The sequence below is a fragment of the Sinocyclocheilus anshuiensis genome, unplaced genomic scaffold (genome assembly GCF_001515605.1).
Source record: "Sinocyclocheilus anshuiensis isolate Anshui unplaced genomic scaffold, SAMN03320099.WGS_v1.1 scaffold758, whole genome shotgun sequence".
NCBI lineage: Eukaryota > Metazoa > Chordata > Actinopteri > Cypriniformes > Cyprinidae > Sinocyclocheilus > Sinocyclocheilus anshuiensis.
Genome location: NW_015548126.1, coordinates 2,725,489 through 2,741,739, shown reverse-complemented (window position 1 = coordinate 2,741,739; position 16,251 = coordinate 2,725,489). Strand labels below are relative to the sequence as shown.

The following is a 16,251-nucleotide window of genomic DNA, read 5'->3' as shown; positions in this document are numbered from 1 at the left end:
AAATGTTATGTCCCTTACCATATTGTGATGCCTGCGGCAACCACATGTGACGACCTGGGCTGGACTCCGCTTCGTCCACGGTGAAAGCCGATCCGGCGATCCACAGCGCGAAGTTGATGTATTTCCTCAGCGACCAGCACGGATCAGCTCTTTTGGGAGGCCAAACAAAGTAGTTTCGCTTTCACAACGAAACACAGCGTCTTCACGACATGGCGGCAGCAACAATACTACAGCGAGAACAAAAGTTACGCCTTCTTTCTTTGCGTGAACATTTGGGCGGCGCTATGCAAACCTTCCCACATCGTGACGTAGACGTGGGGGCGTGTTAGAACGAGCCATTTTAGGTAGGCGTGGTTGACTCTTAACTTTTATAAAGAATATCTCTTTGGATTTGAGACTTTAGTCTTTGCAACTTTTCAGATCTTCTTTATGCACCAAGAGCTTGTAACAATCCACAGAGAAAGGAAAAATTGAAATCGCGTCATATGACCCCTTTAAGATGAAACATAAAGTGCAAGATATCTTGTCACTTTGCTCTTGCAGTACATCAGAAAAGGCTTTTAAAACGGATGAATCTGTTACAAACTTTCTAGTCAATAGGTTTTCAGATCATAAACTGATCCGTTTTGTGAGATGTGTCTTGACAGAGGATTGGTTGACTTTTAAACTGTGCAACAGCCAACAGTGGGCATATATTTGTATTTTGAATATGTATATGCTGATTTATTCCTTTTTTATAGTGTATATGTGTATTAAGTGTCAAAAAATAAAGACAAATCCTAACAAATGTTTCATGTTGTTTTCTCTGCAACAAAATAGAGCTTATTAGGCTATATTTTAATTATTTGACATTTGTTTCTGTACGTAAAATGGGGCTGCATTTAATCACATCCTTCATTTATTCAATTATGACATTTCTCAGCAATTTTACCAACCATAATAAACACTGTATTAAGCAGGAGTATCGACCACAAGTCCATCAACACAGCGACTTGGCCTGGCCACCGGACGCAAGTACAGTTCTATCTCAGGGAAACCTCCGAAAACGTTTGTCGGTCTTAGCTTTTTCAACTCAGGAATAAACTGTATTGTTGTTTGTTGTGATAAAATATACTTTTTGTATCTTAAATTACGAAAATAAGTTTTTTAGTCTGGAATCGACATGCGACATGTGCAGTCAAGCGTAAGTTAATCAAACAGGTGCGTCGACTAAGGATCGTGACAAACACACACAGCAGTGTTTTCAGAGGAAGTTGCTAAAGGAAGATTGATTTGTTGCTGAAAGTTGCTAAATGGCGTTGTGATGTCATTGCGTGATGACGTCATTATGCAATCATGACGCAAAATGTGTCACTACATCGAATCTCAGCAAAAAAAAATTAAATGTATATATGTTAATTTATATTTGTTTGTAAAATAATATAAATGCTTAATATAATATTCAAATATAAATAACTATTTTTAAATACAACATTGAATTATTCAGTACTTACCCTACACATTTTTGTACGATTACAATTTAAGTTTATTATTATTACTAGTTTGTAAACTAGTAAAACTATACATTCTGAACAATTACAGTTTTAAGCAGTGTATTGGTAGTTAGTTAGTATGCTACAATTTAAAAGTCTGTAAAAATAGGGCACAATCTACTATGTTAATGTAGAGGAATTTTCTGAATTGATTATTTACAGGTGTTGTCCCTGCAATTTAAATTACACATTGTATTTAGTGTTTTCAGGTTACAACGGATAATGGATAATGTCCTGAAAAAATTACTAACTTTTCAATTTTTCTAGATATTTTTTTTTTTTACAGTGTACCAACAATCACAGGTACAAGGTGTCATAAATGAACAATTATTAAGTTATTATTATTATTATTAGATTTAACAATTGCAAATAGCAGCTAACTTAATTCATGTGATACGTGTACTGCTAGTCATCTTTGGTTTCCTCTTTTTGTGTAATTAAGATGAAAAAAATGTGTCCCTTTTATTGTTTAAGTCACTTATCAAAAGTTGCTAAAAGTTGCTAAATTTGTTGCTAGGTGCTTTTGGAAGAAAAAGTTGCTAGGGTAGTATGAAAAGTTGCTAAATCCAGCAACAAAATTGCTAAGTTGGCAACACTGCACACAGTGGTATTTCTTATCATTATAGGGACTCTCCATAGGCATACTGGTTTTTATACTGTACAAACATTTTTTTATCCCCATAGCCTACTCCTCACAGAAAACTTTATGCATTTTTAGATTTTCAACACACACAAACACTTTATTTTGTATGATTTGTAAGTTTGTTTCCTCACGGGAACCCAAAAATGTTGCCACAAGGTCAAAATTGCTGTAGGCCTACTTGTGGTCCCCAGAACGCAGTGAATACAGGTAGGCTACACATGCACACACAACTCTTTTAAATCAAGAAAACAAACCACTCTGATGAGCACAGATCTGGTAGGAGACATTAAAAACATTGGATGAGAATTTAAAAATTGAAGAAGGCATGGCAAAATGTTTTTAATATGTTATTTAACTAGTCCAAAGCAATCTAAGTTATTAATAGCTATTAATTAATGTTCGTTTTATTGCTTGGTAGTTTTGTTTACATTGTGATGGACATGTCACAATAATAAACATATTTAAACGCAAATTAATATTAATGTCCAAGTATTTGTTGTTAAATAGCGGGATAATGTGTAGTCAGCCGGTCGTTAGCTAGGCTATATCAAAACAGACCTTCAGGTTTGGACAGGTATTTATTTTTTCTACATTTAACGGCTGACTGGACATAATTATTGCATTATTTAACACAACAACTTCTAAGTAGCCTAATTAATTTCGGCTTTGGTTGCCCAGTAAAGACACAGACTGACTGACAAGCAGAAAATAGATAGCCAACTTGTAAGTGAGGGCACAGATGGGAGGGGCTTAACAAATGGGAGGAGCTTACGACTTCTCGCTACTTGTTTGATTGACAGTCGTAACGAGGCAGAGGCTCCGCATACCTCGAGGCAAGTGCGAGAATTGACCCCAGCCGCAGCAACTTTAGGATGGAGCAATAGTCGAGCAAGCTCGTCTCCTCACAGGTACGTCTATTCGCTTACACTGGCGACTGTCATTTGGAGCGGTTTAATCGGTCACGTCTGTAAATCCACACTTTGTATAAAATATTAATCTCTAGAACCATATCCTTAACATTTCCCGAACTCCGTTCAACGAAATTGTTCTGTACCTGCATGAAGGCTTATTACAGAAGTTTATTATGGTCGTGGGAAATGATGCTTACAACATGTTGCGCATGTGTTTATTCTGGGATAAATTGAGTCGCATCAAACACTGACGTCTCTCCATTAACCGACCCCTAGTTTGATCATTTTGAGGGAAAATACAACTATTAGCGAGTTTATATGACTACTACATTTGTCCTAATTAATATATATTTCAGTTTTTTGAATTGCCTCTTGTTAAGGAATAGATCATAATGAAGAATATGGCCAGACTCTGGTGTTTTTGATACATGCACAAGTTCCTAAGGAATAGATCATAATGAAGAATATGGCCAGACTCTGGTGTTTGTGATACATGCACAAGTTCCTGTTTAAATAAATAAATAAATAAACAACAAGCAACCATTTAATATGCAAAGTTATATAGCAATATTCAACCATTCAGTATAGATACATTTATGTAAAAGTTCAACTTTTTTATTTTAAATATGTTTAAAGTGCAATTTACTATGAGTGAACTGTTGGTTTGTGAAATATTTCTAATAATTTAGTTTAGAAATAATCTGTAAAGCAGTGTGTGATGATACATTGTAGGTTTCTTGGTGAATCTGCAAAGCTGTTACATAAAAAAAGAAATAGCAATATGCAACTATTCTGAATGTAGGCGTGCATTTATGTAAATGAGCCTTTGCTGCTGGAGAGACTAAAAGTTCAATGTTTTGTTTAAAAAATGTTCAAAGTGAAATTTACTGTACATGGTTTCCAGTATTTGTAAAGTGTAGAAATTAATATAAAAGACTGCTAATTGTAAACTGTTGCTAATAATTTAGCTTATGACCAAGAATAACCTAAATACATTTCAGGTCTCTTGGTGAAGTTGCATGTGGCTGCTTATGTGGAACTGCAAAACTTGCACCAGTTTTTCCACAATAATAATAACGATTCTTCTTGACATTTATAACAAAATATCAGTGATTTGTTGTAACTCATTCTCTTTAGCTGTCATTCCAGAGTGTATTGAATCATTCTGACAGAACATCGCTTTGAAGAACATCCTACAGAAGCTTGTTTCTCAGGCAACCGTGCTGGTTTTAGTATGCTACTATAAATATCCGAGTAGGTGGGCAGGAGCTCTATGATCTGGTATTATTTACATAGTCATGTTCCTTTTCTATTTCTTTAATGTTCTTCATGTTCATCCGCCAACACATATTTCCCTTGCGTTTCATCTGAAGGTGCATGTAAACATTGTCTAATTAACCTGGATTCAATTCACTTGCTGTTCTATTATGACTTGGCATGAACGTTGCCGTTCAGACAATGGCCGAGGCCCAGGGACATTCAAACACCAACGTCTTCATGTGTCACTTGAGACAGAGGGTGTCTTTTGTGAGTGTCAAACGCTAGATTGTTGAACCTGAGCTAACGGCTGATTTCCTCTTACCATCTTGAAGGCTGAACAATGAACGTTTGTGTGCGTATCGATGCTGGCCACTGAAAAAGAACAGAATCACCTGGCCGTAACCAGATATGAGCAGCGGTGTCAGTGGCACTGGTTCTTTGCCATGTAATAATAGGGTGATGAGATGTAAGCTCCGCCCATTAGGAATATTTGATGCGTCTGATTGGATGTAAGGCATTAGCTGTGCCTCTGTTTGCTAACAGGCGAGCAGTTAGAGGGACAGGTGCAGGGTGAGGACCCAGATGCCCTGAAAGACCCCATTATCAGTGGAGCGGAAAGAACTGGTACTTTTATACAGCAACCCTGAGAATGCTGTTTTTTTTTAAACCCAGAACACCCTAGAAGCCTTTTAATTTAAAGGAAGTTGGAATAAAATATAAATATTAAATGAGAAACTTAAATGTAAAAAACTTAAATGAAAATTAGAAATATTGCCTTTACAACTTACTGAAATGAAAAATAAAAATGTTAATAATAAAAATGTAAAAATAAATAAATAAAATTAATAATAAAAAATTAAAGCTAAATAGAAATGTTAAAAAATAAATAAAAAGGACAAAAACATAACAAAATTAATCAAATTTAAACTAAAATTAAAATGAAAACTGAAAGTAGTATAATAAAAATTCAAAATATTAATAATAATAATATATAAATAATACTAAAATAACACTGGTAGAAAGCACAAAGCAATCTGCCAAAATTCTATCTGAACATTTTAGTAACTCTATAGCAATGCAAAAAATAAAATGCATAAAAATACACAAATCTAATAAAAAATGGAATTTTATTTCAGAAGCAGGGGCTAAAATTGTATTTTAAAATGTACAGCCCCTAGTATAGGGCTAGTCGTTAAACTTCTAAAACATGTAAATGACATCCTAAAACACCTAAGACATGCTCAAGGCAAGGTTACTAAAAAGCATGAGTTAAATGTATAGCTGAGCTTGACGTTTGGGTTTGTGTGTTGTGATGAGGAGCAGGTGCATGGCTCTCAATGTGGTCTGAGTCTCTGAGCTCCAGATGGCAGCTGAAGCACTTTGACTGGACGTACATGAGATCAGGTTGAAAGAGCTTCTTTGATGAGTCACATGATATGTTCTCACTATCCCAGGCACTAAACTATTGACTGGCACAATGTAGTGTTTCAAAACTATTCAAAATGCTTTCTGCGTTTCCCCCTTAATGGCCATTTGCTGCAGCTTTTTCCAAAAATAATTTGAGGAATTGATCTTCTAAGAGGTCGTGTTGAACTAAAGCACTCTAAACTCAATATGCGCATATGCTCCAAAGTGTTTGCACTTGCGCGGATGATTGAGAAATGACATGTTAAGTGGGTCAACAGAGACAAAGTACACACTCATCCAGCTCAGTGTGTCGGCTCGATTATTTGCAGTGCGGCAGATGTTTGTTGCTGTTGCTTACAATTGCTCCCTTCTTTTCTCTAGAACTTTAAATGAGTTTATTTTAATAATAGGCATTCATCAATTATTTACCAGGCCCTTCTCTGCATATGCAAATTTAGATGTCCCTCGCCATGGCAACAGCTTGCTGAATTCTCGCAGTGCCCGGAGGTGTTGGCTTCCTTCGCCAAACTCTTGCCTACTTCTCTCAGCCCAGAGACCTGCTCTGCATTTCAGGAGCTTGTGAAAGAGCTTTTGACATTAAACTGTGTCTGGAAACTTTCTTTGAAAGCATGTTTTGAAAGCAAGTGTGACATTATCTTCTTTAGTTTTTGATATGATATACTCCATTTTTAGGCCTACGTCAATGTCCTTTCTTATGGATTTTAATGGTATTCTTTAAACATGCACGCTTATGGAAAGTTGTGGTAGTCTTGCATATGCTTGTTTATTTATATTAGATTTATATTATATTAACCCTAGAGGGCGCAGTTGCACCATTTTTTAGATTGCACAATAGACTTTTTAAACAATCACTGATTGATTTGCATTTATGCAACTTATGTTACAAGTTTTGTATCAAATTTTGCATCAAATTAAAACCATAGTTTTGAAATTAAAAAAAGTTTCAAGGTTAAGTAAATAAATAAATAAAAAGAAATTAAAAAACATGGCACAAAGCATATATAGGCCTACATGTTCAAAGCTTTGGGGTCAGTATGTTTTTATTTTAATTTAATACTTTTGTTCAGCATGGATGGGTTAAATTGACCAAAAGTGACAGTAAAGATATTTACAATGTTACAAATGATTTCTGTTTCAAATACATAGTGTTTTTCAACTTTCTATTCTTCAAAGAATACTGAAAAATACTGAAAAAAATTATATTGCAGTTTCCTATAATATTTTAAGCAGCACTATTGTTTAACATTGCTGATTATATATACATAATATTATTATTTTGAGCACCAAATCAGCATATTAGAATGATATCTGAAGGATAATGTGACACTGAAGACTGGAGTAAGCAGAATACAGCTATTTTAAAGTTTAATATTATTTCACAATATTGTTTTTGCTGTATTTTTTATTAAATAAATGCATCCTTAGTGAGCATGAAGATACTTTTTTTTCAAAATCTAACTCAAACTTTTGAATGGTGGTGTAGAATTGCTATAACTTTCATGCAAAATTGTAAAATTTACTAACAACACCTTTGGATCTGTCCCGAAACAAAATCCATGAAGTTCACATCATGACCTCAAAAGTGCTTTACTATTCACCAAAAACACCAACCCTCCTTTCATAGCTGTAATTGAATTACTTAAGTGATATTGTGCGGTTAAATTCCTCTTAATTCAATTGTGGTTTTCCATGAGGTACACAAGCTGAACTTTTTCCCTTTTTTATTCGCTTTACATTTGAATAGTATAAATTTTTATTAACTCTAGTGTATTATGCAACATCACAGGGTGTGACTAAGCCAGATCAGGGGAAAAACACTAATTGTATTTTTCTTGTTGTGGCACACAGTATATCTATTCTTAAGTGTACTAGCTGGCAAAACAGAAAACGCCTATAAGTGCACACAAAGTGGGTTTGTATTTCTCATGTAGGGTAACAGTGGAAAAATCCGTTCACGTAGGTGTGGACTGTTTCTGGTGCTATTTCTAAATACAAATGAGCTTCAGAAGGTAAGAGTGTATTTTTTTTACAGGGATTTCTTATTAAGTCTCTGAGGGTTTACACCCATGATGCAACAATTCCCATTACACAGTCTGTGTTGAGCTTTTCTCTTAGTGACTGAATAAGGACAATCCACATCAGAGCCTTCTAATTCTAAGTGATTCCTCCATCCCAGCGGAGTTTGGGGATCCCACTCCAAAAACACAAGACAGGCAAAACTCTGTATTATCTTCGGGGAATCCCACACTCTAGACTATCACAGGACGAGGACTAAATGACTCAGACTGCCGGAAGCGGCTTGTTTGAGATAACTACTCAAAGACGGAGATCTGCCCACTGCAGCATTTCCTACTGTACGTCTCTTTCTCGTTCTTTTTCTCCATCTTCCTTTTCCTCTCCTATTTTGTCACTGGGCGGCACGGTAATCCTACTCCTGCCTGTTCTCATACGTTGTACTGTAACTGGCTGAACTGCTTTGACAAGTGCGAGGGGGTTAAAACACACTTGCAGCGCAGAGCAGGGCTCCTATCTGGCTGCATCTCTCCACACCACACACACACACACACACACACACACCCATGCACACACTGGTATAAGAAACAGCCCGGGATCCAGACTCAGTCTTCTGTCAGAAGGAAAAGAGAGAGAAAGAGAAGCAGAAGAAGAGCAGACAAACTGAAAATTGCAAGTTGAATGTTACCGCTGTGGAAAGCCTGACAGCTCCCGGGTGGCTCGCCAACTGGAGATGTCGTATGGCGAGATTGGCTGCAAGGAGCAGCATCAGGAGAATGATGGGATTGAATTGGAGAGCATGGCCAGCTTACCTGAAGACCTGATGCTGAGCGGCGACTTCCGTGGGAAGTTCAAGAAGATTCGGACCAGGAAAAGGCCCACCATTCTGACATGTAGGTGCTGACTGGCGCAAGACGTTTTTTTGTTTGTTTGTTTGTTTGTTTGTTGTCACTGTCTGCTATGAAATTAGAGATTGGAGCAAAATTGAGAAGCCACTTTGCTAGGGTGGTCAGAAGACTAACTTCATAAGTCTTTCTGTCAGCCATGTGTGACATGCCTCAATGTCTATAGATATTTATTGGTTACCTCAAGAATGTGGGGTCATGTTTGTTAAAATAGACTGTTTGCTTTCAGTTTATCAGAGTTGTGTATGAGAACGCAACAGAACGCATGCAGTGAGAACTTCCATAGCGGTGTGCTGAAATGCTGAAATGTGAGGAAATGCAGATCAAAGTGAAAAAAAAAACTCCTTGTGTTTTTACAGTATTCACTAATTCTTAACTGAATTCTGAGCTGATTTGCTAGGTAAGATTTTTCTTTATGTTTTTGAGAGAAGTCTGCATTTAGCTGCATTTATCCGATCAAAAATACAGTAATATTGTGAAATAGGATTATAAATTAAAACAACTGTATTTCATTTGAATATATTTTAAAATGTAATTTATTCCTGTGATGGTAAAGCTGAATTTTCAGCAGCTGTTACTCCAGTCTTCATTGTTACATGATCCTGCCGAAATCATTCTAGTATACTGATTTGGTGATCAAAAAACATTATATACATTACAATTCAACATTCTCCACTGTTTCTAAGTCATTAGGTAAATGTGATAAGTGATTATGATCATGTGAACTTTGTGCAGATGATCAGAAGTTTTTCTTCATTGAACCAGAAGATGCTCATTAGATCTGCTGTCATTAAATCAAAACATTTTCCCTAGTGGTATCAGACTTCTTGGACCCCACAGTATCTATCCTGCTTGTTTAATGTAATAAAGAGTTTAATGTAAATTACAGGAGACACAGAGGCAACTTAAATTGAGGACGAGGAGAGACACTGCAAATGTTACTTGAGCCCTGTGTGTGTTAGCCTTGAAAGAGTCTGAAAAGGAGGATAAGGTAAGAGTGTAAGGGGAGAAAGAGGGGCCAGAGGGTGGAGGGAGGAAAAGTAGATAGAAAAAAAAGAGGAGTGCAGAGCTGGTACTGATATCCACAGTGACGCCTGCATCAGTGAGACATGCTTCACATTCCATCACTTCATCAGAGCTTGAAAATGCTTTTAATAGGCTCTTAATGGGACTCAACCCGCAGAACAACCTGCTCTCACTCCCACAGATGGCTTAAGACTAAATACTTACACTATCTCAAAGAGAAGACCTGCCAATGAATGCCTGTGATGGGAAAATTTATATTGTTTGTAAGGTTATGAAATATTTTAGAAGTCCCAGAATCATAATATTTTATTTTATTTTATTTTAGTGATTTGATTCACTTGAGCTCTATTTGAGTGATTGACTTGAGTCGTTTTCCAATACAGTGCTTTCAGCTGTGAGTTGTAATGGCTTGTGCCCTTTAGCTTTTTACGTCAGGAAGTTTTTGGACATTTCCACTCATCAAGACCTCCATTTGCTCTGTGTGGTGATAATGGTCTGGTTGAAAGGTTGAGCGATAGTTCAGCCAGGACATTATGTAATAATCTGTCTGAGAGCCCCATGCTGTGCCAAGTCCAATCTCATATCGTCACCGGGTCCGGTCTGTGTGGGTTATGTTATGTTATGTATATGTCATCTTTATCACTATAACCACTGTAGCAATGTTTTAATTTTTGAAAGATAAACAAAAACAGGGAAGAAGAAAATCCAGTGTCCCCTGTAGGCAAATTCTAGTTGTAAATGGGTCACACGAAAACATGTGGTACTGTTGACATGCATTACTGTCTGGGATATTTGAATATGGAAATATAAATAGAAAAGCTGTGCTAAAACTGTTTAGTAGCACATGAATATTTAAGCACTTGACATATTTCTGTTAAAAACAATCTGTATCTTATTATCTTTACAGTTGTTTTAATTAGTAATATTAAAGCAGACACCACTGTTGTTGTTAAATTTAGTGGATTCATATTAGTAATAGTAAGAATAAATAGACTGTTTTCCCCCAGAACACAAGTGGACAACTTTAAACTGGCCTGATAAATAGAGTGTGAGCATTATGTAATTAAGGGCGAGTTCTTGACATCGGAGGGATAGAGAGGGGCATGATGGGATTATGGAGTGACTCAGGACGTGCAGTGCTTGCCAGCAATGGTGTGTTACATCCAAAAGCTCAATGCAAAATCTGAAAGGATCTAACCAGTCCCAGTAATTATACAGAATGGCTATATTGGTCCACCAGCCAGACCAGCAGCACCATATGATACTGTATGCATTTTATGCACAAAGTACCTTTGTGAAGGAGACTTTTGCTTACTAGAAATGTCACAAGCGATCTTGTTTACAGCTGCATTGATTGGACTTGGGTTTGTGCTGTGCTGACCTTTGCTGCTTTCTTGTGAGCTTTGGACTTTGTAGAAGTTCTTATTTAGACCCTCAGCAAAAAAAAATAAGAAACTAGCATGTGAGAATCTGCTTGCGCTGATGTTACTGTTAAAATCGCCTTGCAGTTGTCTTTTTTCATACTTGACTGACACTTGTGATGAATGGGGACTTTAGCACTGGTTCAAGCCAAAACCAACAGTGAGTGTGAAAATAAAGAGTCACGGAAGGTCATTGGTGCCACACAAAAAAGTAGGCAAAAAAAAGTTTATATATTTGCAAGTGAATATCTTTGCATTATATTACAAAATAACAAACCAAGTGGGATGTAATTTGAAAGAAAGAAAAACATTTCACAAAAACACATTTGTTGGGTTTTAAATGAGAAAATAAGAGATAAGCTGCCTACCATTTTTTCCGAAGATGTCTCTTACGCTCCAAGGCTGCATTTATAATACAATTACAATAATACAATTACAAAAACCATAAAATAAAATTGTGAAAAATTATTATCATTTAAAATAACGTTTTTTATTTTAATATAATGTATAATTTATCCCTGTGTTGCAAAAAACGGATTTTTTTTTTTTACGCAGCCATTACTCCAGTCTTCAGTGTCACATGATCCTTTAGAAATCATTCTGAGATGTTTATTTGGTGCTCATGACACATTTCTTATTATTTTCACTTGAAAATGGTATTATACGGATCGAATACGGATTATTATTTTTGTGTAAACTGATACTTTTTTTTTTCCAGGATTGCTTGATGAATAGAAAGTTTAAAAGAACAGCATTTATGTGAAATTGATATTTTTTGGAACAATATTAAAACATTTACTGTCAATTTTGAGCTATTCATTGTGCCATTGCTGAATAAAAGTATTAATTTCTTTGAAAAAATGTTAATGTGGACTACCCTGACTGACTGACCAGTTTGTTAAAAGTAATTGCAAAAGTGACGTGAAGCTCTGTCATCATCTGTTTGCAGATACTATTTGATTTCATTTTGGTTTTCATGTTGTATCTAATGCAAGGACATTAAGGCATTTTTAAGTGTGATTTAAGTGTCCAATATTTTGGGGGCCTCCGTATAGTAATGCAATTTGGGAAATAAATCACCTTGGATTTTCTTCTTGAATTCCAGTTTATCCCATAGTATTAGTGACTGCTAAGTACCAGCGTTTGGAACATGTGCAGGTACATACACAATAGGAGCCAAACAAACCTTGTCTGGGGCTTCATCTTTACCTGTACATCAGGATACTAACCTACCAGATGCCCATTTCCTGGATATTCTCACATGCTCAAGCCGAGGAGGACAGTCAGGAGAGTCTCTTTCACTTGGGATGCAAGCAAACAGAGGTTATAATTAACCACGCGGGGCTAAGAGGATTTCTCCCTGCTCTCCCAGCACTGCTTGCAGCCTCTGACTCTGGGTTATTTAAAGAGAACCTGCCTAGAGAGAGAGAGCGAGAGAGAGGTGGGGGAGGGTGGGTTGGACACACTTAGAGGAGGGGAGAGAGCTTAGCGGATCTGTGGCGCTCTGTACTGACTCAGTCTGTGGCGGCAACATCTCTGTTTAGCATCACTCTCCCACCGCAGCCGATTCCACCTGCCTGCTCCGGCCGCTACTGCAGGCAGGGGTGGAAACATGCGGGACCTCAGCATCCTCTGACTTCACCGACTTGCAGATATGGCCAGCCAGCAGGACTCGGGTTTCTTTGAGATCAGCATCAAGTCCCTGCTGAAGTCCTGGAGCAGCAGTGAGTATCTTGGCGCTCAGAGACGCGGGATCGCAGCCAGGGCTGGCGGGATGCATCCAGAATTAGTTAGCATGTGAGAGGGCGAGTTTGTTGCTCTGGTGCACGTGCTCGGGTGTTGTTGTCCTCTTTTTTGTTTATTTAATATTCTGGGGATTTTAGTAGGTCAGTCTAATATGGACTTTATAGCATGTACTGCTATCTCTATTTTGCTTTTGTGCATCAGGCTTAAAGGGATCTTTAATGCAAAAAATATTGTTTATTCATCTTCCGTCATTCCAAACTTTCTGTATGTGGAACACAGAAGATATTTTGAGGAACTATGGAGTCCAAAACAACATAGAGCCCCAATGACATTTTTCAAAATATCTTCTTTTGTGTTTAGCAGAAGAAATAAATGTATAGAGGTTTGGAATGACGTGGGTGAATGATCATTTTAAGGACAGAGTGTTCTAACGCTGTCTGTGTATATAGGTATTGTAGATAAAGATGGAGCTCTTCAAACATGCTTTAAATTTACATTTGATGCCATAACTTTGATATCAGTGAATAAGAACTTACTGTTTATTATGAGGTGGAGGTGGCTGACGATGTTGTCTATTTTGCATTGTAATCCCTGTCTTGGTGTTCTGGTACACAGTATGCTCCCTAGAGCAGTGTGCATCAGGTGCCTGTTCTCACCAGCCTAACTGACCAATCAGCTGCGAGGGATGGTCAGCCCTCAGCCAATCAACTTGCAGCAAGAGTGGCAGTGAGCATTCTGTGCTGTTTTATGATAACCTAGAAGTGTCTCCTTAAGAAATCAATGTAGATTTACATATAATACCTTTTTAATATATAAAAAAAGAAATTAATACTTTTATTAAGCAAGGATACATTAAATGTATTTAAAAGTGAAAGACATTTATGATGTAAAAAAAAATCTGAGTATGTTAAATTTAGGCGAAAATACCAAAAAACGCGCCGAGCTTAAGTGGTTAAAATAAATGCTGTTCTCTGATTAAACTTTGGATTCATCAAAGAATTGTGAAGAAAAAAAGTTCAACCGTTTCCACAAAAATATTATGCATCCAAAACTGTCAACAAAGATAATAATAAGAAATGTTTCTTATGCACCAGATCAGAATATTAGAATGATTCAGAAGGATCATGTGACACTGAAGATTGGAGTAATGAGTATTGAGCTTTGCATCGCAGGAATTTAAAATTGTAATAATATTTCCCAATATTACTATTTTTACTGTATTTTTTAATTATGTATGTTGCAAGTAGTTTTATGTGTTGTTTTTACAGACCTTTGTTTCTGTAATTCAGAGGCGAATACTTTTTATTTTTAACTTATGAAATATCTTTTATCAAGCTAGAGTGATATCAAATATTAATAAAAACAATACATTTGAAATATTTCAGCCTGACAATTTAATCCTCAGTTTTAGACCAAATCATAATCTCTATCTCTCTCTCTGCCTCAGAGTAAATGGGTGAAACGTTCTTATCACTAAATCAGATGTGCTTTGCACAGTGTACCAAATATATTTTTAGCACTGGCTCAGAGGTTAAGAGCTGCGAGTGTCTTTAGGCCTAATGGCTAAATCCAGGAAAAATGTCCTTGTTTTTTAGCTGTCATAATCAGCACGTCTCTCAAATATCTGCAAACACATGTCATCTTTCAGTTTTTTTGTTTGTCCTCCTGGCCTTTCTGTATGACACAAGGATAGCCAACTCTCTTCAAATGGCACAGTGTGTTCGGGCAGTTACACAACCTGATCCTGTTACTCTGGGTTATAGTATACTATAGGTGTGGATGCCCATGGGCGTCCAATGTGTGACCTCTGGATGCCTTTTATTCTTTGAAAGGCCTGCTAGTCTTATTCTGTATATTTTTGTCTTCAGTGTCTTGTTTAGGACACAAAGTGAGTCAAGACCCCTGGCTTTGGTGTGAAATATCGACAGTTTGGGATTGTACATCATGGTATTGAGTTTCAGCTGCAGATTCCATATCCATTCTTGCTGTGCTGTGAACTAAGATTTTTTTTCTGTTTGTTGATGAAAGTAACCAGTGGGATATGAGTGGGCTTTGTGTGCTAACAGTCTGATAACCATCTGAAAATGGATGGGACTTTATAGGTCCCATTTATTTAGAGTTATGGCAGTCGTCCCCAGGGGCCTTTTGTACACAGTTGGGGTCTATGGATGTAAAAAAGCCCACATTATTTACATCATTGGGGGATTTTGTTAGATTGTTGTCCACTCCCTGAGCAAGACAAATGTTGGGAGGACACAACAGGATTTGTTTTAGAAAGAAAAATGTGGTGTAATGTACGTCTGCATCTGTGTTTAGGTGTGTGTGAGTGTGTCCCATGTCAATGTGTGTGTGTGTGTGTGTGTGAAATGTAATGTACGTCTGCATCTGTGTTTATGTGTGTCCCATGTCGTGTGTGTGTGTGTGTGTGTGTGTGTGTGTGTGTGTGTGTGTGTGAAATAGTGAGGCGTTGTTCTGTGTCTTGTATTGTCTCTGTTGGGAGCAGCTCAATGCTCAGAGGCTCCTCTGCAGAGCGCTGATGTAATGCTCTGTCTGAGCCCATCTCTTGTTTGCAGAGTCACATGTAATGCATCAGGCTGCCGTAATCATCCAGACTGGCACTGGAGCACTACTACATGAAAAAATGGTTTTCTGAAGAAAATGAGAGTAGTGCTTGCAAATGCAAAACGCCATGATGCTAGTGTGTTATTTGGAGTGTTGATGTCTAGTATCAGGGTGTTCTACGTACTTGAGCCACAGGTGGTTGTTGAGGTATTCTCTTGCTAGTCGTTTATTCATCTTATGACCTGATAGAATCACATTCATTTTCTAGAAACTGATTTTTAATGATTCTGAATAAATCTTTAGTTTCAAGATTATTACTTCTTTTGAAGTCATCAGTCAGCATAATTTCAAGTTTTTTCAAGTTTTTTAACTAAAAAAAAAAAAATCATAATCAGCCCCTAAATTTCAGTTGAAATTACACTAATTCTGAAGAGAGAATCACAGCAAACAATCTGGACAAATTGAACTTCTTATATTTAATATTGATTTTTATTTAATATTATGTATCCACTAAAAGTTAATAAGGGGTTTATGTTTATATATAGTATTGAGGATTGAGTGAATAAATGAACATACTTTAAAGAACTTGAACTTCTGTATTGTAAATCCTTTTTTTGATTGATCTTAGGAAATATTCTAATATTTTGAGATACTGGATTTTTGACTTTCATGAGCTGTAAGCTCTAATCATCAAAATAAAAAAATAAAAAAACGTTTGAAATGTTTTACTTTACATGTAATGAATCCAGAATATATGAAAGTTTCACTTTTTGAAATGAGTTACAAATTCTTTTTTAACTTTTT

The 16,251-nt window shown here is 36.6% G+C and overlaps 2 protein-coding genes across 2 annotated transcripts in view; both read left to right on the top strand.

Annotated features, from left to right (window-relative positions):
* Positions 1 to 6,391, top strand: part of rxfp2b (relaxin family peptide receptor 2b) — a 40,726-nt gene extending 34,335 nt beyond the window's left edge. Inside the window, exons 19-20 of the mRNA XM_016507692.1 lie at positions 4,890 to 4,970; positions 6,252 to 6,391. Coding sequence (XP_016363178.1) covers positions 4,890 to 4,970; positions 6,252 to 6,391 — 221 coding nt within the window. The remainder of the gene's footprint in view (positions 1 to 4,889; positions 4,971 to 6,251) is intronic.
* Positions 6,392 to 12,579: 6,188 nt separating this feature from the next.
* The window catches only part of frya (furry homolog a (Drosophila)), a 51,457-nt gene continuing 47,785 nt past the window's right edge, over positions 12,580 to 16,251 (top strand). Inside the window, exon 1 of the mRNA XM_016507691.1 lies at positions 12,580 to 12,863. Coding sequence (XP_016363177.1) covers positions 12,794 to 12,863 — 70 coding nt within the window. The 5' untranslated portion in view covers positions 12,580 to 12,793. The remainder of the gene's footprint in view (positions 12,864 to 16,251) is intronic.